At 55.8% G+C, this 24,164-nt stretch overlaps 7 protein-coding genes across 7 annotated transcripts; 3 read left to right on the top strand and 4 right to left on the bottom strand.

The window, feature by feature from the left end:
* Positions 1-410: 410 nt before the first annotated feature.
* On the bottom strand, positions 411-2,408 carry GCG54_00004810 (Protoporphyrinogen oxidase; the record flags this gene model as incomplete). The annotated part of the gene is made up of 3 exons (XM_045404853.1): positions 411-1,175; positions 1,231-1,872; positions 1,926-2,408. The coding sequence occupies 3 exons, from the start codon at positions 2,406-2,408 to the stop codon at positions 411-413; spliced, it is 1,890 nt and encodes a 629-aa protein (XP_045262796.1).
* A 923-nt stretch (positions 2,409-3,331) lies between these two features.
* Positions 3,332-4,900, bottom strand: GCG54_00004809 (Nuclear polyadenylated RNA-binding protein nab2; the record flags this gene model as incomplete). The annotated part of the gene is made up of 2 exons (XM_045404852.1): positions 3,332-4,466; positions 4,521-4,900. The coding sequence occupies 2 exons, from the start codon at positions 4,898-4,900 to the stop codon at positions 3,332-3,334; spliced, it is 1,515 nt and encodes a 504-aa protein (XP_045262795.1).
* A 2,718-nt stretch (positions 4,901-7,618) lies between these two features.
* On the top strand, positions 7,619-9,503 carry GCG54_00004808 (Beta-hexosaminidase; the record flags this gene model as incomplete). Its single annotated transcript, XM_045404851.1, has 2 exons — positions 7,619-9,019; positions 9,075-9,503. 2 exons carry the CDS (start codon positions 7,619-7,621, stop codon positions 9,501-9,503), a joined length of 1,830 nt encoding a protein of 609 aa, XP_045262794.1.
* Positions 9,504-11,956: 2,453 nt separating this feature from the next.
* GCG54_00004807 (Cytochrome P450 52A13) lies at positions 11,957-13,722 on the top strand (the record flags this gene model as incomplete). Its single annotated transcript, XM_045404850.1, has 3 exons — positions 11,957-12,128; positions 12,239-12,746; positions 12,798-13,722. The coding sequence occupies 3 exons, from the start codon at positions 11,957-11,959 to the stop codon at positions 13,720-13,722; spliced, it is 1,605 nt and encodes a 534-aa protein (XP_045262793.1).
* Positions 13,723-14,380: 658 nt separating this feature from the next.
* Positions 14,381-16,240, bottom strand: GCG54_00004806 (Aromatic amino acid aminotransferase C56E4.03; the record flags this gene model as incomplete). The annotated part of the gene is made up of 3 exons (XM_045404849.1): positions 14,381-14,635; positions 14,704-15,863; positions 15,973-16,240. 3 exons carry the CDS (start codon positions 16,238-16,240, stop codon positions 14,381-14,383), a joined length of 1,683 nt encoding a protein of 560 aa, XP_045262792.1.
* A 1,920-nt stretch (positions 16,241-18,160) lies between these two features.
* Positions 18,161-19,315, top strand: GCG54_00004805 (putative extracellular glycosidase; the record flags this gene model as incomplete). Its single annotated transcript, XM_045404848.1, has 2 exons — positions 18,161-18,254; positions 18,312-19,315. The coding sequence occupies 2 exons, from the start codon at positions 18,161-18,163 to the stop codon at positions 19,313-19,315; spliced, it is 1,098 nt and encodes a 365-aa protein (XP_045262791.1).
* A 1,221-nt stretch (positions 19,316-20,536) lies between these two features.
* Positions 20,537-23,575, bottom strand: GCG54_00004804 (DNA topoisomerase 1; the record flags this gene model as incomplete). Its single annotated transcript, XM_045404847.1, has 4 exons — positions 20,537-20,674; positions 20,728-23,049; positions 23,101-23,324; positions 23,527-23,575. 4 exons carry the CDS (start codon positions 23,573-23,575, stop codon positions 20,537-20,539), a joined length of 2,733 nt encoding a protein of 910 aa, XP_045262790.1.
* Between the last annotated feature and the right edge of the window lie 589 nt (positions 23,576-24,164).

The following is a 24,164-nucleotide window of genomic DNA, read 5'->3' as shown; positions in this document are numbered from 1 at the left end:
TTGCTGTCTCAAATACCTTTTCTTCTTCTTTCCTTCACTTTTTTTTCTTCAAGAGTCATCATCCATTCATACCGTGATACCAAGGGGCCTGGGGTATACGCAACGTGGATAGCAAAGGTGATGGCATTCAGCGGTTTATCGTGCCCTCAAGAGTAGCACGCCGGCCGGACTCGACCGAAATAGACGGTCGCATCGATACCACCAATAAAATTTGTAAACTGTTTGACTTTGACGTACACATGCCACCATTGATCCAAATCTATCAAGATAATTTACAAACAGGTGTGATGCTCCCGACGTCCGTAGCTATGAACAGGTCGTACGCCACGCCAAAGGACGAGAGTGCCTTGTATAAGTTACAAAATACTGCTGTCTAAATTCTCTCCCCTACGTATACGCATATGGGGGTTCTATCCAAACAGTCTGTAAAGCCACGGAGCTTCGCGTGCAATATTACGACCGATCCTGTGCAGCATCTCCCGGTGGAAGAGGAAGAAATCAGGCTTGCGTTCCTGGTACGCTCCCAGGCCCGTCTCGCCGACGTGGTCCAGGGACACACGCGCAATGTGCGATGCCAAATCATAGCCGGCGCGCATGCCGCCCATAACGCCAATGGGGCCGTACGAGCCGCCGGCGACGGCGACGCGGCGGTTGAAGGCATACTCGATCTCGCTGCTCGCGCGGTCCATGCGCTGCCAGTGACCGACGTGGTGCTGCGGGATGCAGTCCTTTGCGAAGTGCGCCATGGCGAAGCAGGGCGTGGAGGCGGGGATGCCGAGCTGGCGTTCGAGGACGGACTTGGCCATCTCGATGCCCTCTTCCGTCGTCGGAGGGGCCTTGTCGTTCCAGTAGTGGCCGCCCAGGAGGACGAAGAGCTTGGTGCCTTCGGGTTCGCCTGGGGCCGGGGCCGCATCGAGAACGTCCGAGTCGAAGAAGACGCCGAGGACGCCTTCGGGGTTGTTTTCCTCGGAGCGGGGGACCAGGTATCCAACGCCGCGGTGTTTTTTGTTCAGCCTTGGCTGGGGGTACCACAGGTTCACGGCCATGATGGAGACGTTTGGCGAGTCTTTAAGGGAAGGCAGCGCGCCGGAAGTCATGTTGTAGAGGGTGTTGCTTGTCGTCGTGGAAATGACCTTGTCGTAGAAGGCAAAGTCCCCAGACTTCTTGGTAAGGATCTGGCTGTGTCAGAGGGTTTGTTGCAGGAGTTCATCGGGATGATGAGGCACTTACTGCAGCTTTGTCACGCCTTTCATTATACCTAAGGTCAACGACCGGCTCGCCCAGCTTGAAAGTGACGTTGCTCCTGGCCCTAAGCTTTTTCTCAATCGTATCTGGCAAGCTACTCAAGCCGTCCTTGAAATACACAAAGGCGTCTTTCTTTGTGTAATCGACGAAGTATCTCAACTGTTCATCCGCACCTAATGTATGCAAAATATGCATCTCTTGGCGAGGCATCAACACGCGGTTGTGGTTTTCACGACCATTTTCGTCCAAATTGGTTTTGGAGGGCTCGTAGAAAAATTTCCACCACTGGGCAGGCATGAAGCTGCGCATGCTGATCTTGTCAGCGTCGCCACCCCATATGCCGTGGATCATGGCTGATACCAAGTTGTCCACCAGCTGCGGCTTGCCCGTGGCGAATTTAACGAATTCGGCGACAGACATGTCGGAAGGGTGTGGTTCCTTGCGGGCCTTTAGACGTCGTTTGATGGCGGTGATAAAGCCTGGGAAGGCGCCGCTAAAGACACTGTTGAAGATTGGCTCGTTCCAGTAGCCCTGCAGGCTCATGCTGACCAGTCGTTCGTCGTAGTAGATGTAGCGACTGAGCGGCGGCTTCGAACGGTATTCCTCAACCATTTCTAGGTCTCTGAGCTTCATGCCATGGTCAGCGCTGGCGACAACTTCTCAGGGCAAGGGTGACAAACGAGGTCCCAGAACACGAGATCGTCGAATTTCCATATGTCCCTTCCCATGCCACGCAGCGTTCTCGGGCCACGCTCGAAGCGCACCTTGCCTCCAATTCCGTCCACGTTGACGTCGACCATTTGTGTATTGATCCATCCGCCGGTACGGTTCGCCGCGTCGTAGATGGTGATGCGGGATGTCGCCGGGAGCCATTTCGCGAGATAATGTGCCGTCGTCAGGCCGGTGATTCCAGAGCCGATGATGGCAACTTCCCGCGGGACACCCATTCTCTTGCGAACAGCTTTTCGGGCGTCATAGACGGGCTCGTTCTGCTCCTTCGTCTTTGCGTCGGCCGGCTTTGCAGCGGAGAGGAGAGCACTCGTCGAGAATCGCGGGGGCCTTGCGATGCCATTGCGGGCGCTGAGCGCCGCTCGGCAGAAGCGCTGCGAATGGTAAGATCTTAATAGAGCCATGAAAGCATTATCGGCTCTTCTGGAGACCATTGAGGGGGGCAATGGTTCGGACAAATGAGAGAGGGAAAGACAAAATGTGCTGGCGGGAGGAAGCTGTTGGTTACAAAGTGGCGTCACGACACAGAAAGCATTTTGGCAAGGGTCTTGCAGCTAACCGCACAGCTCCGGAGCTAGGGACCGGGAAGCTCCAGGGACTTCAGAGACCCACCACTTTCACAAACATCACCTTACGAATGGATTTCAGCATCCTGTCAGTTTCTTGATTGGATTTTGTTATGGCTTTGTCAATCTCGTTAAAGGGCGCCGTCTACATTTTTTATGTTTACGAGACTATATTTCCTCTGGCATGATATTAGGCACTTAGCGCTTAGAGTGACACAAGTGTTAGATATGGCGGCGGAAGTCGCCAGTAGAGGCGAAAAGGACGACGACGGTAAAGATATAAACGACCCCAAAGGAAATGAAGTCGCTACACAGATGTACAGCCATAATAGGTGGTCCACGTCAAAGGCTAGATGAGGCCCCACCCGAGACCCGAAAGGACAGGAGGTCTAGACATCGGAGAGAACTCCGTTGACATGGGCACACCACACGAAGCATTTCAAGACTGACTGTGAGGCCTCATAACGAATGCATTACTTGCCCCAACGCTGCTAGCAACCACAATTTTGGTGGCCGCTGGAACGTAATTCGGCTTGCCCAAAGCCATCTCTATACACGAACATGTGAATAATCGCACCCGCAACGCCGATTGCCGATTGTGCCCTGCCGCTTTGGCCATACATCGTCCAATTATCATACAAGAAGTCGCTGCTCCTTTCCGGGCCAGCCAAGGCCTCTTTTTGTAGATACCCGCTTTGCCAGTCTCGAGGGACTGACCTCTCCCTTCCACCCGCTTCGAATCATTCTACCCACTGTTCCGGACCACGGAATCGGCTCTCCTCGCACAGCCTCTAACTGATGACCTCCTGAACGTTGCCTTGCTCTTGGCCGACGGCGTTCTCTGATTCGGGAAGTATCACCTCAGTCTCAGCCTGGCCATCTACGAACTGACGGTCGCTGACATGGCTGTTGCCCTCCGCGGTCCAGACCTTGTCCTTAAAGACCCCTTGTTGTCCTTCGTCGTGGGTGTAGACGCAGTGGGGGTTCTTGCAAGGGTTGAATCGACACTTGATCTTAACATGTGTAAATTTGCAACCCGCAGTGGTGCAGCCGGCGCCATTTCGGCAGAGAGGCATGTCGGGATGCCTGAAAGGACACCTTGGGTTTGTGCAGTTGGGGAAGAATTTGCAGTCTTGCTCGTTTTGGTGCGCAAGTTTTGCGGCGGGTGAAGGATGGCGACCGACACACTTGCGGTTCTTGCATGCAGCGCCAAAGGTGCAGACATCATTAAGGTCAACGGTGGTACCAGGTGGCGCCGCAGGAGACTGGTGTGCGAACTTGCACTCCCTGTTGGTGCAGTGAAGGTTGTACTTGCACACCGTCTCATCCGGGTTGAGTGGCTCGCGTTTCGATTGTCCCATTTCCACATCCTCACCCTCGGCCCCTCCCTCTGCCATTCCCGACTCTGACTTGTCGTTGCCTTGACGGTTTCTGAAGTTGTTGCGATTCTGGGTCCGGTCGAACAGGGACTTTCCACCACGATCACGACGTCCGCCACGACCGCCAGACTGGTTCATGAGTTGTTGTTGAAGCTGGCTCATCATCTGTGCTTGTTGCTCCATCATCGCCATGAGATCCATCTGGGTAGGCTGCTGTCCGGGCATACCAGGAGGCATTCCCCAGGCACCGTTCATGCCATTCATGCCCGGTGGTACTTGTTGGCCGTTCATTCCCGCCATCGCGTTCAGGCCAGCCTGGATGTTGACTCCGCGTCCGTTCATGTTCCGGCCACCTCGTCCCATGCCGCCTCGCGGTCCCGTAGGGGGGCCACGAGCATGGGAGTTGATTCTGTCGTTGCCGCGGGTCCGGTGGAGAACTGAGTCGGTTGATCTGTCCATGGCCTTTGACATGTGACCAAGCATGCGCTTTTCGCGTCCGCCTCCACGGGCGTTGGGGCCGTTGCGCATTGAGCGGGGACCAGTAGGACTGCATGTTGTTAGTGACGGGAGTCGGGTAAATTGACGGGAACGGGAGGCATACGCGTTAAATTCATTAGCATCGCCTGCACCCATGTCGGTATCCATCTCGCCGGACGCGACGTTCTGGTCGCCCATGCCAGCCATGACATCGCCACCCTGTTGTGTGTGGTTGCCATTCAGCTGTGCGTCAAGTGACTCTGCTTGTTGAAATAGCCATCTCGCAAAATCGGTGCAGGCGGGATCATCGGGATCGAGGCCAAGGAGATCGGTCGCGAGTTCGTGGGCAATCTGCTCCTGCGTGCGACCGTTGACGAGCATGAGGATAATGTACTCGGCCAGCGCAGCATCGTCGGAAGCCCAACCAGCCTCGACAAGCTTCGGTTGGATGGCGGCGCTCAGCGCATCAGCCAGCGGGGTGTTGAGGACGACTTGTACCGTCATTGTGGAAAATCGCCGACAAGGCGTGGGTCGCGTTGAGATTCGAATGCGATCGCGGTTGGGTATGTGGGAATCTGAAGGGCGACTACCGAGAGAGGGCAAGAGACGCGTTGTTGGCAAGCAGGAGGAATCGTCAACGAAGCGCCAGGCGGTAGTTCGGTACAGGGACGATGGGATCGCGAGTGCAACTTCAGGCCCGAGGTAAGGGTATATAAGAGGCCGACAATCCGCAGAGGTGTTGAGGTTGTTGCAGGGTTTTGGCGCAACAAAAGAATAGATGATTGGAGATAGGTAGTGAACTGGTGCTCCAAAGTCAGAGTCCAGGTTTTTCGCGGTTGACTGGTTAGGAGCACAGACCCGAAGAACAAGGCACGTGACTCACAAATCACCTTTGGCGGTGACGGAGGTCTGGGAGTGAAGTGGCGATCCACTTCCCATTAATCAGCGCAACGGTTCGCTCCAGAGGTAGGCAGGCACAGGTAGGTAGGTACCTACCTCTGGTACCTCAGGTAAGCAGCGATGAATCACTCAGCCCGTCTCCCAAGCAATGGCACTTTGCTCAACCACATTCTCGCATGTTCCTCGACTCTCATACAAAGCCACAAATTCTTCTTCAAAGCAAAGAGTTGGCTCTCCCAGGCTTCAACAAAACCGTTTTCAGCCTCAGGGAATTCAAGGAAGTTGCGGTTTTAAGGGCTCAAAGAGGGGCCTTTCTCTCCGTGGGCTAGAGGGACCACTGTACGCTGTGGACAAATCCATATGCGGTGTGTTTGGGACCTGCAGGCGAAAACCTTCGAACACGAAAGCTTTGTCGTCACGTTCTAGCTATTTCCTGAGGCCCCGAGTTGCGACCGGCGTCTGATATCTTTTGTCTTACCTGGGGTCAATTTCGAGCTCACCTGTTCAGCAACTGTAGCTATTGTTGGCCAGCGCCTCAAACCAGAAGCCAGCCCTGCCCGTTGTCAATGAAATGTTACAGCGCAGGCACTGGATGAGACCTGCTGCAGCTGAGGTCACAACTCTGGCTGGCAAGATAGATAGGGTCATCTTGCGGATACACTGACGACATTCGCGCAGAGTGTTGAGGCTGACCTATCAGGAGAGATAAGAGTCTTACGTTGCAGATCCTCGATGCCTGTATGCAGGCTGTCACCGTCTTGCTTGGCCGCCCATCTTGTGTTCTTGGATGGTTGCTACGAAGTGTCGAGTGACCAAAACGCCCACCACCAATGTCGGACTTTATCCTCGCCGTCGAACTGATTCGCGTGCCTGCATTGCATTGCCTGCAGTGCTTGTTCCGACGAGGGAGGCTTCAGCGCCGTGCCGAAGAGCTATTGTCGGAGAGCGGTGCGAAAGCGAGTCTGCCGCTCTTCACTCTCACCTCACCTCACCTCATGCATGACCGCATCTACCTCTGCCTCTGCCTCTCTTCAGAGCCGGGAGGAAGCTCCTGCACGTCGGGCCTTCTACTTATTGGCCGGCAATTAGAGTTGGATTGGCCCCCCTAGCGGTAGTGCCGTTTCCCCGCCCCCTGCCGCCACGCCGGCTGGCTGCGCTTTTGCCCGTTGGTTTCTTGGTTTCTTGGTTGGCCGCCCTTTTCCAACACCGCCTTCTCTTCTCCTCACTGCTGAGGGAGGTGCGTGGGTGCTCCCTTGCTCTTCCCCTCTCTGCCTGTCTAGGTTGTCGTCCTGCATCGCCCCTCCGAGATGGGATGAAGATCCCAATGGCTGCTCACAATAGTCCTGCTCCGTGTACCAAGCCGCCAACGCCAAAGCTCAGGCCGCCGTCTCTACTTTCTGTCATCTACCACATTGTCTCTAGTCACTCATCACTTATCGTGTCTTTTTGATTAACCTATCCAACTAAATAAACGTACGCCCTTTGACACCTCCGCATCTGCAGAACACCAACCAACGCCGGCCACTGCCAGCCCGCAGACCGCATTTCGCACTTTTCGGCTTTCTGCTCCACCGGTCAGTCCCTGGCGTGGCATTGGCGTCCACGCACAGCCGATGACTTTGCAGTCCGCCCTGTGCCTCGAAGTCTGATGAAGGCATGCCCCTGGTACATCGGAGGAAACAACGAATCACGCCCCAGCCGGCTGTCCTGGATCACCACCGGCGGACGCTGGGATAGATCAACATATTGCATCGTACCATTCGTCCTACCCGGCCCTGGAATTGCAGCCCTTGCCTGATATAAGACCCTCTTGTCTACCTGCTAGGGACTGTCGGCTTTCTTTTTTCAGCACCCGTCAGACTGGCCCCATCCTCGAGGATCTCGTACAAAAGCTCTCACCCCCTCCGTCATCAGCAGTAGCGCTGGTTGTCGAGCGGACCGGAGTCGACCTTGAACTTTGACGTAACGTTGCGACGTGAACCCCAATCGGCCTATCACAGTACGCTACCGCTCGTCTGGTTTTGCTCCCAACCACCAGTCTTGCCTCAGCCTGCATTTCTGTCCGGCTACGAGGCGCAGACCATCTTCTTTTTCGTCTGGTTCTTGGTCGCTGCAGCTCAAGGTTGCACGAGACGCAGCCTGCTGTGTGGGTGGCTTAGAAGCGTACCTCCAAAGGGTCTGGGCCAGGTTTTGCTTCGTGCAACGGGTTTTTATAAACGCCAGCTCTGACCCAGAATCTGGTGGTCAATAAACGGGTTATCCGGGGTTCTTTCTGTCGCTAATATCCACCATTGCCCGCCCTTTTCATTCTCTCTGCCCATCATGTTACCCCCACTCGTCCTCGTATCCCTATCTCTCGCCTTCAGCCAGGTCAGCGCCAGTGTCTGGCCAGCACCCAAGAAACTTTCGACCGGCTCGAATGCCCTGTTCATCAGCCAAACGCTGGAAATCACATACAATGGGGGATCTGTACGCTGGCTTCCTTGTTCTAATTTTGCTTCCCATGACAAAGCACAGGATACTGAGAAATCGTTAAATATGCAGCTTCCCTACACTTATGGGTACAGCCCAGCCCCAGGTTCGACCTTCAACAGCAAGGACATTGTTCAAGGCGGCGTGTCGCGGGCCATGGGTGCAATTTTTCAGCAAAACTTTGTCCCATGGAAGTTCCACCCCAAGAATAGCCAATTCGAGCCCGATGTCAATGCGGCGGACAAGAAAGCGGTTAAGTCGTTGAAGATTACACAAACGGGCGAGGATAAGCCGAGCGCATTCAAGCCTCTCGCCGGCGAGGTCGACGAGTCGTACTCACTCAACATCACGGAAGACGGCGCGGCTACCATCGAGGCCAAGTCTTCGATCGGCGTACTCAGAGGTCTCGAAACCTTTTCGCAGCTTTTCTACAAGCACACTTCCGGGACTTCATGGTACACTCCATTGGCACCAATCTCCGTTGAGGATGAACCAGTCTACTCTCATCGTGGAATTCTTATCGATGTAGCCCGAAACTGGTATCCTGTGGAGGACGTGTTGAGAGTCATTGACGCCATGTCATGGAACAAACTCAACCGCATTCACATCCACATCACAGATTCACAGTCGTGGCCACTTGACATCCCAGCGATGCCTGACTTGTCCGCCAAAGGTGCTTATCAAAAGGGTCTCTCATATACCCCCGAGGATCTGGCGAAGATTCAGGAGTATGCAGTTCACCGTGGAATCGAGCCCATCATCGAGATCGACATGCCCGGACACATTGGCTCAGTATCTTTCGCATACCCGGAGCTCATCGTGGCTTACAACGAGAAGCCATACCAGTGGTGGTGCTTAGAGCCGCCTTGCGGCGCTTTCAAGATGAACGATTCTCGTGTGGATGATTTCCTGGACAAGCTGTTTGACGACCTCCTGCCGAGAGTGAACCCGTACTCAGCCTACTTCCATACCGGGGGCGATGAGTTGAACAAGAACGACTCAATGCTGGACGACGGCGTCAAGTCCAACTCGACCGAGATCTTGCAGCCGCTGCTACAGAAGTTCATGGACAAGAATCACGCCCGAATTCGTAAGCACGGCCTCGTTCCGTTCGTTTGGGAGGAGATGGCGCTGGAATGGAACATCACTCTGGGCGACGACGTAGTCATCCAGTCATGGCTGGGAAATGATGCTGTAAAGAACCTGACTAGCCAGGGCCACAAGGTGATTGACAGCAACTACAACCTCTGGGTAAGCCTCGTTCCAACTAAGTACCACGTGAAGGATTTGTGACTGACCTTGACAGTATCTTGACTGCGGGCGAGGCCACTGGATGAACTTTGACAACGGGGCAGCTTTCGAGCAGTTCTATCCATTTAACGACTGGTGCACGCCGGCAAAGGGATGGCGACTTGCCTACTCACACGACCCCAGAGCGAACCTGACGGATGCGCAGGCCAAGTTGGTGCTTGGGGGTGAGGTGGCAGCGTGGAGCGAGTCGATCGATTCCGTTAGCATTGACGGCATTCTATGGCCCAGGGCCAGCGCGGCTGGAGAGGTGCTGTGGTCAGGCCGGCAGGATGCCTCGGGACAGAACAGAAGTCAGTACGATGCGGCACCGAGGCTGGCCGAGTTCAGAGAGCGAATGGTTGCTCGCGGTGTCAGGTCGGAACCGGTGCAGATGACATTTTGCACTCAAGGAAACGCAACGGAATGCGCCTACACCATTGCATGAGGGGTCTGGAGCTTGATGCTTACTGACTCCACGAAGGAGTTGCACAACAGTCACGACCCCAGTCTTGACATGAACCTAGCATGGAGGCCGCGTTATGACCTCGCTGGCCAATAATAATACATTTTCATTAACAAAAAGAGTTGGTGCTAGACGATACATGTTGTCAGTCCTAGTCAGCGTTCGATGCCGAACGTTGCAGAGGCGGTCCCTCTTGTGACTTGCGCCGCTCCCGTCTCCCGTCCCCCGTTGGATCAAAGGTTCGTCCGGAGGTCCTGCGGGACGTTGCCGCGCGGAAGAACGATGCCGTCAAAACGCATTCGGAAGAGGTGCTGGACTCATGAGTTATGCGTGTAAGAAGGGTCTCGTGCGAGCGGATCGACAGCAAGGTACATGCCCCGAAGAAAGGGTCCACAGCAAGAACGATGCACCGTGATGAGGAAGCTTCAAGCTGGGAACACGGCGGATTGAATCTCTCGACTGAAATCCCGAACGGTTATAGAACGACGATGTGGTTCGACATGGTCCGGCAGTGATATGCTGCAGTGCGGCGTACGCATAGGTTCGAATAGGTTGGAGGCGTCAAACCGGCCGGGAGGGGCGGAACAGCTAGCGGGGGAGGGTGAGCTTCAATTGCGGGGGAACCAGGGTGGGCGGCAGCAAAATTCCCTTTCTGGGTATTCAGATCGTGGAGGTGGTAGATTGTTCGTACTGTGTGGATACCTATAATGAGAGTTCTGAGTGTTGTCATAGAGATCCCTAAGGCGCTGTCTCTCTCCAGTCTCCAAGCCTGTGCCAGCGCGATGATGCCTTTAACGAGTTGACCAGACGCAGTGAGTGACAGTACGCGCACTGTCCATTTCTACCCCCAGAACCGAAGCTTCGAAATGGATCTTTGGTTTCCAGCTCGCCTTCCGTCCAATTACTTGTCTCGTTCTGTTGCAAAAGAGCATCCCATCTGCAACTGCTTGGAAGGTTCGTTCGTAAACCCCACCACATGCCCGTCGACACAACTCGTTGCACCTCGGCAAAGGCATGTACCTTGCAGACTTTGCAACCCCCTCGCGTTTCTCGCTGCTGCTTCATTGGCCGTTGTGCCCGTTTGCTGGCCCGGCGTCGCTTGATTCTGGCGCCCAGACGAGCAAACACGACAACACATGCGTTATCACATTGGATGGATTCCTGTAGCGAACAAGGTCAAGCCCTAGGAGAACGGCTCCCCGCGGCTCTCCAGTCCTCCAATCACTCTCCAACTCCGTCCCCGACGGCGTTGACGTCTACCCGGGGTCCTGTCCCTCTCCGCGATGTCGTCCTCGGTACCGCATCTCTGAGACCCTTCCCAGGGATACGGACGTTGGGAATATGCTGGCCAGTATGATATCTTCACTGGCGAAACAGAGCCCTTGTGTAACTAAGCGACCACTGCTGTCTCGCGCATGGTCTACGGTAGCATCAGGGAAAAGTACACCGCCTCGCATGTAAGTATGCCGTGCAGATCAGCACAAGACAGGGCAAGGCCATGCAATGTACGTGCAGAGCGGACGCACCACCAACTCTACCCACCCCGTGATACATTCAGCGCACAGCATCGGCGCAACGGGGAGCAGAAAACATGGGCAAGACGAGACGCGAGGGAGGAAAAAGGCAGAGACGCAGTGGTGGCCCAGGTACCTACCCTGCCATGTGGCTTCACACGGCCGCTAACACGCAGAAGGGCAAGTGTTTCGGCGGACGGACAACGACGGTGGGTGGGCACCCCATGATTCGATTTCCAATTGTTCCAAGCTAGCTCTAGCTGCCCGCCCAGCGATGGATAGCTACTTTGGGTCTTCTTCTGGGCCCATTCTTCAAGTCTACAACAACACGAAAGACCAATAATCTGCCCTTCATTTACCTAGCAGAAGTGCCCTGCCCTGCCCTGCTTTGGTAGCGTCTCTACCCGCGTTCCGAGGATAACGCAACCGAACTCCAAGTGCGGAACAGGGACCAGGCCTCAAGCGCGGATCGAATAAGGTAAGTCTCTGGACCTGCTGGGCTGCTTGCATTGCAGCTTTTTAGCTTATTCGATACACACCTAGCATTTGCCGTTGATCCTCTTAGCTTGCGCCCATATATCAGACGTTTTCCCTTTTGTCTCTATTTCCCCTTCCTGCGCGGCCTGGAATTTCATCCCGATTCCGTTCCCGTCCCTCGTGATATCATATACACAACTTTCTGATTCTCAATTCACTCGGACGGCCTGCCTCTTTTTGTTGCCTTTCACAGCGCTGAGAAGATTGCAGCACATCTTCTTCCGTGCCATTCTTCACAGTCAGCTTACAGACGCCGTTGCTTGAATCCTTCCGAGACACCACACGGTCCCATTTCGTCTGTGAATGAGACTCTGTTTCTCGATATTAGCCTAGGTTGTCGCCAAACCATACATCATAGAGAATTGGTACTTTCCGCCTGTCATCATGGGCTTGGTCGAGGTAGTGCTCGAGTACATCACCGTCAAATCCGTCATCGTCTTTGCCGTTGTAGCATGGTGGTTATGGGTCGCCGTCAAACGCTTCGATGAGTCCATACGCCTCCGCCGTCTGGCGCCCGGCACACGCGGACAGTCGCTCAATGCCCATCTCCCCGGTGGTAGGTACTCTTTTCTGTTACGCCCGTTCGGGATGTTCAGCAACGAGATACAAGGTTGAGGATGGCATTCAGCCTGCCACGAAAAGGTCGACGACACTGACACATCCCAGGCATCGACTTCGTCTTCAAGGCCGTTCGCGGTGCCATGTCGCACAAAAACGTCGACTTTTGGTTGGACATGCTCTCCAAGGTCAAGGGATGGACCGGCGAGAAGAGAATTCTAGGCTTGCGCATCGTCTTCACCGCCGAGCCGGAGAACATCAAGGCCATTCTCGCGACGCAGTTCTCCGACTACGGCAAGGGCGAGCCGTTCCACCGGGAGTGGCACGAGTTCCTGGGCGATAGCATCTTCACCACCGACGGCGACCAGTGGCACGCCAGCAGACAGCTCATTCGTCCGCAATTCGTAAAGGACCGTGTGAGCGATTTGCAATGCTTCGAGGCGCACATCCAGACGCTATTCAAGACCATCGCCAACGGCGGGGCTCTCGACGGCGAGGATCAGGTGGTCAACATGGATGCCGACGGAAAGGTGATGGACATTTCGGAACTGTTCTTCCGCTACACCCTCGACGTAGCAACGGACTTCCTGTTGGGCGAGGATGTCAAGTCTCTCACGTAGGTTCCTGCGTTGGCTCCTTGAACAATCACAGACTAACACCAGTCCAGGACCATCAAGCAAGAATTCGCCGAGGCCTTCAACGAAGTCCAACGAGTCCAGAACATCCTCGCTCGCGCCGCCAAACTCAAGCCTTTCGTCCCCCTCTTCACCTTCCGCGCGGGTCTCAAGGTGATCAACGGCTTCGTCAACAAGTTCATCGAGCGCGCCCTGCGCCTCTCCCCCGAGGAGCTCGCCTCAAAGTCAAAATCCGACCAGGGCTACACCTTCCTCCACGAACTCGCCAGCTTCACCCGCGACCGCACCGTCCTGCGCGACCAGCTCGTCGCCGTCTTGCTCGCCGGCCGCGACACTACTGCGTCAACGTTGTCGTGGACAATCTATGAGCTGGGCCGTCACCCAGAGGTGGTGCGCAAGCTGCGGGCCGAGATCATCGAGCAGGTCGGGCTCAACCGCGAGCCGACGTACGCCGACTTGAAGAGCATGAAGTACCTGCAGAACGTCATGAACGAGACGCTGCGTCTGTATCCCGTGGTCCCCTTCAACGTGCGCCTGGCGCTCAAGGACACGACGCTGCCCGTCGGCGGCGGACCGGACGGTACCTTGCCGCTGGCCGTGTGCAAGGACACCCCGATCGGATACTCGACGTTGCTGATGCAGCGACGCGAGGACTTGTACCCGCCTGTCTCCGAGAAGTTTGCGCACCCGAACGAGTTCTCGCCTGAGCGGTGGTACCATTGGCAGCCGAAGCCATGGACATACGTCCCCTTCAACGGCGGGCCCAGAATCTGCATCGGGCAGCAGTTTGCGTTGACGGAGATGGGGTACACTCTGTGCAGGCTGTTCCAAAGGTTCGAGCGTGTGGAGAGCTTCATGGACGAGATCGATGGCGGGAAGCCCCTGCTGAAGGCGGAGATTGTGCTTCAGCCTGGCGACGGAGTCAAGGTCGCTTTCTACAAGGGCAAGGACGAGTAGGTTTGGGTAAGATGAATGGAGAGCACGGAATGGGGGCTTCTAGGACGGTCCTCAAGAAGTATTACTTTACCAGGTATAATGAGAAAAGGGCAGATCCAGGATATGATGGGTGAGAGGTTGAAATAAGCGTAGCCTTATCATGGCCGTGAAGCAGAACCCTCGCGCCAAGAGGTCAGCGTGCTTGGCAACCAAACGAACAGGATGGTGTCGTTTGGGTAGCCTGATTGGTATCGCGGGGAGATATGGGAGGCATAATGATTGGCCTACTTTCCATGGGCTGACTGCATATCAGGCGGTCTTACTCGAATGGGTGTTGGGAAGCGTACTGTGATTAGGATGCCTTGGCATTAGTCCGGCGGGAATTTTTCTTGGGGCGGCGCGCACTTCGCGGAGGAACAGCAGCAGAAGAATCGGTCATTGTATAGATACCTGACGAGAGAATGGTCCTTTCGTTGACATTCTCTCTTAATATGCTACCATCTACGTGTCTCATGTTATCCATTCTGACCAACTTTACTGCCGACCGTCACACCCCTGAATCCAGTGTTCGTAACCCGTCCGTACCTATGCAAAACCAAAATGCTCATCTACTCAGCCGTATGCTTTGAAAATCCAACCCTAAATCAAACCGCAAAGTGCAACAAAGAAATAGAACGCTTTAAAGACGGAAGCTCTCCCGGATGGCGGCGCCCAAACGCTGGATAGCCTTGTCCATGTCCTCCTCGCTGGCCGAGGCGAACGTGGCGCGGAAGAAGAGGTCCTTCAACGGCGTGTCCTGCTCGGTGCGGAACCAGGAGCCTCTGGCGCAGAGGACACCCTTGTCGATGCACGAGTCGAAGATCTCCTCCTCGATCTCAAGGAGAGGGCGCGAGGAGACGTCGGGATGACGGGATTGGTCTACCGTAAGCCACAACTACAGATCGGAGTCAGCTTCTTGTTCTCTGCGAATCTTCACACAGAGGCAAGGGAAAAAGAACTCACAAACATGCCGGCGACAGGCGGCGTCCAGCTGACGACGTCCTTTGGCAAGTGCCTCTCGCACGCGGCGAGCAGCCAGTCGCGGCGCTTGGTGTACTCCATGCGCAGGTTCATCAGCCACTGCAGGTAGCCCTCGTGGCCCCACGTATCGTCGAGCAGCTTCCAGACTGCAATCTGCGAGAGGCCCGCGGGGCCCTGGTTCGCGACCTCGGCGTGGCGGATGTAGCGCTCGATGACCTGGGCCGACGCCGTCACCCACCCGAGCCGCGACCCGGGCACGAGGACCTTGGAGAAGGAATCCATGCGCAGCACGCGGCCGTCGGTGTCCATGCTCAGCAGTGACGGGATGAGGGTCTTGAGGAAGTCGTCGACGGACGCCGGGGGAGGGGCCGCGGGGGCGTCGGGGCCGGTGTACGGCTGCATCTGGAGGAAGTAGTACGGCTCGTCCTCGATGATGTAGATGTCGTGCTTCTGGGCGACGGCATAGATGGCCTTGCGGCGGGCGGCGGACTGCGTCGCGCCGGTGGGGTTCTGGCCCGAAGGGACGGTGTAGAGCAGGTGCGGTTTCCTGCGGCCGTCGCGGGCGGCCGGGTCCCAGTTCGTGAGGATCTCGTCCATGGCCTCCGGGAGGAGGCCCTCCGCGTCGATAGGCACGCCGACGGCCTTGACGCCGAGCGGGGCGATGGTCTCGAGGGCGGTGGAGAAGCTGTACTCCTCGGTCAGGACGCTGTCGTTCCGGTCCTTGTCGCAGAACATGCGCAGCGTCTGCTCGAGGGCGCCGGTGCTGCCGACGGTCTGGCAGCACTGCCAGTCGGCGTAGGGCGGGTTGTACACGAGCTCGGTGTGCTCGGTGACGAAGCGCATCATCTGCGCGGAGCCGGTGGACTGGGTGTAGTTGAGCGCGATGGAGAGGTCGTACTCGGCGTCCTTCTCCGGGTCGCGGGTGTCGTACTTGCCGACGGTGAGAACCTGGCCCGAGGAGATGGTCTCCGCCTCGGAGAAGTGCGGGACCGTGGGGACGCGGAGGGAGAGCTCGGCGATGGGGAAGTAGGCGCTCGACGGCAGGCCGCCGCCGAGGGAGATGAGGCCCGGCTTCTTGAGGTGGCGGGCCGCCTGCTTCAGGGAGCAGGGGTGCCGTGATAGAGACTCTGCTGAGAGGTGACCTGGAGAGATTGTGAGTAAGGGGCTCACTGCGGGCAAGGGAGGTGGTGCTCACTATCCCATCTTTTTGATTTGGGTTTGCCCACCGCCTGCGGATAAGGTCAGTATTACGCTTGAATGTGAGATTGGGAAAGGAGGTTTGCCATACAGGTGCCTTGAACATGTCACTATCCGAAGCCGCGGCGACGCCTGCTATCAGCTTGCCGGCCTTGCGCCTCCGTTCCCGGACGCCATCGAAAGGCGAAGGTTCCTGGCGCTTCTCAAAAGTGGCTTGCCTCTCGACCGGGACTGCATCTGCGACTGATCTATCGCCAGATTTCGAGTTGAAAGGCCGTCGAGAGGAGGAGACGTGTGTCACGGGGGCAGCAACAGGGGCCATGCTCCGGAGCCGGAGGTCTGTAAGTTGAGATGACGGGGAGACTGATAAGGGACGTGAGGCCCGTGAAAGGGAGCCATTGAGGCCTCGGCGGGCGGCCCTAGAGTACATGGTGATTTTCAATTTTGAGCAATTGTGTTTATGGAGGTTTTGTAAGTTCCAAGATTTGTTGGCATGTCTCAGAGAATCAATGCCGCGATCAGGAAGGGGGGTGTGACTGTCGTGTGTTATCCGTAGCTGTCGAGATAAAGGAGCATAAGGCGTATCTGACACTCAACAATGAGGGCGGGTGATGACAGTTGGTGGGGCAGCCCGCAGCTACCCGCAGCTACCCATGCCCCCGCATTGTGCTGCTATTCGCCGGTAATTTTTAGGTAATTAGGGGTCCCTGACCGCCGCCTGCCCGCCGTGAGGGGGTTGCTAATTGGGGATGCTTGAGCGCGTGAGAGGTCGAGGAGACCGCTAACTCTGCGGGAAGGATTGAGCGATGGCGGAGGTGGTGGCCGGGGGACGAAGGTGGTCAATGTCCCCGGCTGTTCGGCTCCGGGTGGGCCTTGCTTCACTGAGTGTGCTTGCTCGCCGGGCTCCATCCGGGCCGCTTGTGTCGGCACCCACTCTCCTGAAGCCGATGGCAGGGACAGCCAGATCCGAAGAATGATTGAAATGAGTGGAGGTTGTAAACCTGGAGCAACGTCAACTAACAAGGCGCTAGCGGCCCTGACGTTTGCGCTTGAATTGGCAGCGGTCACAGCTGGAGGTCTGAGATTCTCAGGAGCAGTGATGGCCTTTGAAAACGTGCAACCTCACTTGGCCTCGTCGTCACAAGTCGTGCCGGCTCAGGTTTGCAAATCTCAAAGGTGGCCTGCGGCTGGCTGTCAGGGTCGCAGAACCCAATCCGCCAGCATTTTGATAAAAACCCATCGTATCGTCGGCTCCCGGCACTGTTGATGAACTGTCACCAGTAGCCGCGTGTGCTCTTGTCCAAGACACATCTCCATCGACATACGCACGCGTCATGAATCCCGGACACTGGCACCACCGAGTCGAGACGCAAAGAGGATCTCAGAAGTCGATGGCATCCCTTCGGATCCCCGTCTATTGGAACAGGGCAGGCAGGGCAGGGTCCATCGCACCGAGTCGACGGGTCCAGCGCCAAGGATTTTGCGCGGCCCCAGCCACCCGTCTTCACCAGCCACCCGATTTATGCCACCCATCCAACCAATCACCGTCCCTCCCAACCCCCTCGTCGCAACTTTTCTCCCCCGGGGAGCCAATCCGAGTGAACCAGACAACGAACATGGGCGCAAACAATACCCATCCTCGCGCCCCAAGGGCCCCGAGGAACAAGGCCATTCAAACGGCGGCCTACGTCCTGCCAGAGTGAATAACTGGCCAAGATCTTGATTTTTTCACCCTTCGCGTCCTTCAATCTCGGGCAATCCCACCCCCACCGGCCATGGCACACATATGCTACGTCGACATGGGTTGGGCGCAAAAGCAAAGAGCCTTGCACGGCCCGATGACGCTACTGCACCTGCCAGTGGCTGGACAGATGGTGAAGACCATGTCGCCCATATAACCCATTCACCGCTGCCCGTTCCATCGCGGCATGCACACGTACATGTGCTGCTGCTGCTGCTCCTTTTGCTTTCCCGCCCGTCCATTCGTACCGTACTCTTCACCGTCGTACCGACCGAGTCCGACGTGTCACGGGCTTACACGGATCCTGGCCCGCCTTCCCTGTGACGTCGCCAATTCCTCCTAACGTCTTGGCTGGGCATCCATCCTGTCGGTGGTTCGACTCGAGAGAATCTCTTCAAGTGATAGTGAGGGAGCTTCTTTGTTTCCTTCTTGCCTCGAAGGAAGATTCTCTCCTCGCCGGAAACAGACTCGGTTCTGTGACACCTCACACATATCTACACAATGCTCTTCTTGAGGAGAATAGCAGCTGCTGCCACGGCGCTGCTGGCGACAACATCAGCCCAGACATACTCGTCGTGCAACCCCCTCCAGTCAAGTAGGTCAAGTAGTACCAAAACGCCTCAAAGACCCCGAAATTAACATTTCCCTCAAGCATCATGTCCCGCTGATACGGCCCTGGGCATGGCCATCCACGTCGACTTCACCCAAGGGGCCGTCAACTCCTTCGCCTCGTCCGGAAACCCGACCTACGGCTCCGACGGCGTCACCTTCACGGTCGCCGCCTCCGGACAAGCCCCGCAGCTCATGTCTCTGTTCTACATCATGTTCGGCCGCGTCGAAATCACCCTCAAGGCCGCCACCGGCGCGGGCATCGTCTCCTCGCTCGTCCTGCAGTCCGACACCCTCGACGAGATCGACCTGGAATGGCTCGGCGCGGACCCGACCGAGGTGCAGTCCAACTACTTCGGCAAGGGCGACGTGACGACCTACAACCGCGGCCAGTTCCACAAGACGGACAACAACCAGGAAAAGTTCATCAAGTACGTCATCGACTGGACCTCGGAGCGCATCGTCTTCACCGTCGACGGCACCGTCGTCCGCACCCTCACCGAGGCCGAGGCCGACACGAACCAGTACCCCCAGTCGCCCATGCAGGTCAAGTTCGGCGCGTGGTCCGGCGGCGACCCCGCCAACGCCGCCGGCACCATCGACTGGGCACGCGGCCCGACGGACTTCACCAAGGGTCCCTTCCACATGGTTGTCAAGGACATCTCCATCACGGACTACTCCACCGGCAAGGAGTACAAGTACACCGACACCTCGGGCAACTGGGGCTCCATCCAGGCCGTCGACGGCCAGGTCAACGGGAATCTGAACGGCGCGAGCACCCTCACAATCACCGCCAGCGCCGCCGCCGAGACGGGCTCCTCCCCGACGATCCCCGTTGGCGGTATCGGCGCCGACGCGTCCGCCACGCTGACGCAGACTGGCTGGCCTTGGGTTGCGAGCGCGAGGCCTACGGGCGGTTCGGTCCCTGATGGATGGCGCATGACGTCGGAGGGCAAGATTGTGCCCGACGCCGGTAACTCGGTGCGGCCGCAGCTTATGGTGTTGGCGTCGTTTGTTCTCGGCGTTGTCGCTCTCATTGGGCGGTGATGTTCCTGACACCACCTGCAGGGGGCTCATCGAACATCTGTTTTTTTTTTTTATAATGAACTGTAATGGATACCTACGAACGAGGGCTTGGGAGACATAAATATCTAGAATACGGGCGCAAAAGGCCCAACCAGGGAGGTCGCATATTACGGCGTTTTTGCATCGGGTGGTCACGGGCGAAATGAGATACAACAGAAGGTTGAATGTACATATGATGATAGACGCAGTGTAATATACACAACCAATGAATCAATTGGGGACAAGATTTTTACTCCTTCGAACTCTGCTGTGCAAATACAAGCGTAAGCGAGAGTGTGAGATGGTGGGGCAAAGCGTGAGCTTTCTATTCCACATTTTCCACGGGGTTTTGCATAAGCGGCGTTGTGGCAGAGTGGTCTAATGCGCAAGACTAGAAATCTTGTTCCTTCGGGAGCGTCTGTTCGAATCAGGCCAACGTCGGTTTTGTTTTTGGCTTTTGCAACTACTGGTTCTTGATGTGCATACATATGCCGTAATTTTTGACCTTTTCACCAATGTCAATTTGCTCATTACTGCTCAAAGGTGGCAGCGTTATTATTGCTATGGGCTTAATGCATGCGAGAGTTGTGTTGGCGTTGAGCACTCTCATTTTCCTGCGCTAGAGTGACTGCTTTCCAAAGAGCCCATATACTTTGCTGTCGTCGCTACTTCTGTTGTTGTCCTCAATCGAAGACCAGGCTTAGAATCCTCTACATACACAGGAAACCCCCAAGAAGATCAGACGGTCTCTCTTTGACGATAGAGCCTGAATTTCCAAAGGCTGGTCGCAGAGTCTGGCATCCACATAAGCGAAACTGTGCATTATTGAATTGGTAAGTTTAATTAACTACTGGAGGTAATCTAGCTCGCTGTGGGTGTATCTGGCTCTATAGCAAGAATGAGCGGACGGCGGTCTCCAAGCCACCGTGTCTTGAGCAATGGCTCCGTATAACTCTTGCGGTCGTCTCTCGCTGTATGCATGCGTTGCATCACTGTGCCATCCCTCCGGTATATGCTCTCCTGCCTCCCCGAAAGCCCAACGCCTAAAGAAATCCGTGGCGTCTGTTGCCCTGTTTCGGACTTTTGTGGACTTTGGTGCCCGGTGTCGAAATGCTAAAATGAAATGCTTTTGGTACAAACAAATACAAAAGATTCTGCCTTGGGTGGTTGAGAATTTTCCACTTGAGCGTCGCGGCAGAAAGATCAGAACTCCCAGTCCTCGTCCTCGACAGACTTGATGGCCCAGCTGAACTTCTCACGAAGCGTCTTGGAGAAGAACTTCTCAATGGGCACATCGAACTTCTTGGAGAAGACCACAGTGAGACGAGGGTCAATATAGTTCTGCGCGTTATGTTAGCGATTGAATCTCCCTTCAAGTCGTGCAAACAACTTACGATCTTACTGGTGCTCAAAGCAACCTCCTTGTTGCCGTCGCGGTCGGCAGCTTGGAGCTCCAAGGCCTTGATCCTCTCATCGATCTTCTTAACCTGCTCATCGAGCTTCTCGACTGTAGGACTGCGGCCCTCAGCCTCAACCTTCTTCGACTTGTTCTCCTTCTTGAACTTGGCGGCAAGCTCGTCGGCAGCCTTGAGGCGCTCCTTAAGCTCCTTCTCGGGCAGAGGCTTCTCGCCATCAGCGGCACGCTTCTCGTTGTCCTTCTGAAATTTCTTGGTGATCTTTGTGCGCTGCTCTTCCACCAGGAACTTCTGGTGCTCCAAAACCCACTCATCATCCAGCTCCTCGGGTCGAGCGAAGAAGTCAGCACCCTTCTTCTTCTTAGTCTTGGGCTCGACATCTAGCATCATCAGCTTCGTGCGCCATTGCTGGTAACGAAGACCCTTGATGCGATCGCCAAGCTTCTCCATCTGAGCTTCATGAGCAGCACCAACGGTGCGTTTGTGGTTGCAAAGAATGGCGACCTCACGGTTGCAGTCGTTGTAAAGCTTGACCTTTTCGGGGATCGTCAGGTTCTCGACCTTGAGCTTCTTCAAAAGAGTTGACATGGTGAAGGAGGCGTTGTAGGTACGGAACACCTTCGCTGTGAGACCGGGCATGTAGTTCTTCAGGTGGTTGTTGAGCTGAGTTGTCGTCAGGCGGTCGAAGATGTCGTCGCCGTCAGCCTTGGGGGCCTTCTTGAAGAGCTTGAGGTTCTTGAAGACTTGCTTCTCGACCGTGACCTCATCGTAGAATCGAATACTGTCCTTTCCGAGGAAATCGAAAATAACAGTATTGGGCTCCCGCAGGGTGATGTGCTCGTACTTGAGAGAGCAGCAACCGACGGTCTCGGCCTCATTTTCAGAGTCCTTCTCGTTACCTGCTCTGAGAGCGAACTTGTCGATCAGATAAACGGCCGTAGCCCTCTGACGGTCAGCCATTACCTCGCTCTTCAGGTCTCTGGTGTAGTCTCTGCGAATTCTGTCGATGTGCTTTTTCAGCTCACGAGCCTTCTCGAATTTCTTCATATCGCTCTGGCCCTTGATGGCGCTGGCAGCACCAAGCATGACGTACTTGTACGCGCCGTTGATGTTTTCCTGCCACATAGCCAGCCAGGTGGCCTTGTTGTCGTGAACGACGGCCTTCCATTTGTGGCCCTTGGGAGCTTCTGGGACCTTGGCATCCTTGCCAATATTGATGGTGACCTGCTCGGGATACACTCTCCTCTTGAACTTTCCGGTCTTCGGGTGCTCTCCACGGCCACGGAAAAGACTGGGGGGTTCGACACGGAAGTTTCCAACCTTCTCCTTGCGTCCATCCCATTTGCAGTACATGAAAGGCTCTTCTAATTCGTCCTTCTCGGCCTTCGCAGCCTTCTTTTCCGCAGCAGTTCGGTTTTTCCGAGCCGCACTCTGTTGCTCAGAGTACTGAAACATCGCGTTGAAATCCATCTTGGAGAAGTCCTTGATGTCGACCTTGTTGCCCTGCTTGTCGGTTGCAGGCTTACCGGACTCCTTCAGAACCTGCTTGAAGTCTTCGAAAAAGTTCTTCTGGAAAACCGGGTTCTCGACGTTGTGCTTCGATGAGAGCATGGAGCCGAAATACCAGGCAACCTCCTCGGCTTCGATGGGCAGGTTGACTGGCTTGCCGTCATAGTGCAGCTTGACGTTCTTGGGAAGTGCCTGATATTCGGGTGGGAAAAGAACACCATTGTGTTCAAGAGTCGTCCATTTCTGGCTGTCATCCTCTTTCTTTGGCGCATTCCACCACTCGTACTCCTCTCCCTCCTCGTCCTCGGGTGCCTCACTTTCCTGCTTGGCTTTTGCAGCCGCCTTGCCCTTCGCAGGTGCAGCAGCCTTGCCCTTGGCCGCCGGTTTAGCTGCGGCCTTCTTGCCCTTGGCCGCGATGGGCTCATCGGAGTCGGACTCGGCCTTGATGCCATTGGTCTTCTTAGCGGCACCGTTTGATTGACGCTTCTTCGTGGCTGACTTTGCGAGAGGCTCATCGTCAGACTCATCCTTGATGGCCTTCTTCGGGGTTGCCTTCTTTGTCTTGGACTCGTTGGCACGAATGTTGCGAGCCTCCTTCGCGGCTGCCTTCTCGATATCGGCCTTCTTCTTCGCAAGCTTGGCACCTAGGGGCTGGTCGTCGTCGGATGAGTCTGGCAAGGCTGTCTCCTTGTAGGAAGGAGGCAGGTTCTTGCCTCTTCTTGCCGTGAGAGGTTCATCGTCGGAATCCGAGTCCACGGGCTTCTGCTTTGTCTTTTGTCGCTTGGCCTGAATCTGGTGTCAGCCTCGGACTCCGCCACCTGTTGCCTGCCATGTGTGACCTACCATGGGAACATCGTCGTCGCTTTCTTCGGATTCATCCTTGTAATTGATCTTGGGCAATGACGACCGTGACTTTCGCTTCGATCCGTTGGTGGAAGGGCCATCGACGTCCATCTCGTCGTCGACGGGACCATTTCGAATGGAGAGACCGGGCGGGGCAGCCCTAGCTTTGGATGCGGTGCGATCCATGTCTCTGTCGACGGCTTTTGAGATTTTGGAGGAGGAGACTGTGAACGATGAAGTTAGAAAAAAGGCTAAGGTTTCTCGAGTTGCCGAAGCCGAGTTGGGGGACGCGACGAGTCAGGCTGAGGCTGGCACTGGGCGGGCGACGAGTGAAAAAAAAAGTGACACGTCAAAGGACGGCAAGGCGCGAAGGGTGAGGCGTCCGAAAGCGCAAAAGGACGAGTCTAAATCACTTAGCGCACTTACCTTGTCCTTTGGACCTCGCAAGAGGCATGTCGTCGTCGGAGCTACTCATAGTTAAAGCTCTCGGTTCGCGACGTTTATGGACGGTTAAGTAAGATCTGAATCGCAAAGTCCAAAACCGGGGCCTTGTGGAGCGGAAAAAGTTGTAGAAGCCGATCCGCGCGGGAGAATCGCGTAGATGTAGAGGCAAAAGACGGATGGAATGAATGGCCGCCACGAGCTAAATAAGACGCAGGGGATGGCCCACGTCTGTCAATTGAGGAAGGCGCGGCAGGTCGAGTTTTTCACGAGGGATCGAGGGAAAGAGAGAGACTTGGAGGGTGGGAATGGTTCTACGGCACCTTCCAGCGAGAGTTTTGGAAAACCCGGTAAAAGGAAGGATCTGGTTAGTTGCTTACGACTACCTAGTTAAGTAAGGTATGGGAAAAAGGGAAAGACCGACGATGTGGCTGGGAGATGGAGCGACCGGGACTGGACACCTCCACTTTCAGTCAATCCAATCCAATGTGGCTGAGCGGCGCCAGAGTTTAACCGGCAACCGAACAACTGTGGAGTGGAGAGAGCCGGGTGCGAAGAATGCTCGGGACAGGAAAACTGCTCGAACTACCAATCTCGCATCCCCGACGCACCGCCAGCAACAT

The sequence above is a fragment of the Colletotrichum gloeosporioides genome, assembly GCF_011800055.1.
Source record: "Colletotrichum gloeosporioides strain Lc1 chromosome Unknown consensus_54, whole genome shotgun sequence".
NCBI classification, from domain to species: domain Eukaryota; kingdom Fungi; phylum Ascomycota; class Sordariomycetes; order Glomerellales; family Glomerellaceae; genus Colletotrichum; species Colletotrichum gloeosporioides.
The sequence above is the reverse complement of the archived record's forward strand: the minus strand, read 5'-3'. Positions and strand labels throughout refer to the sequence as shown.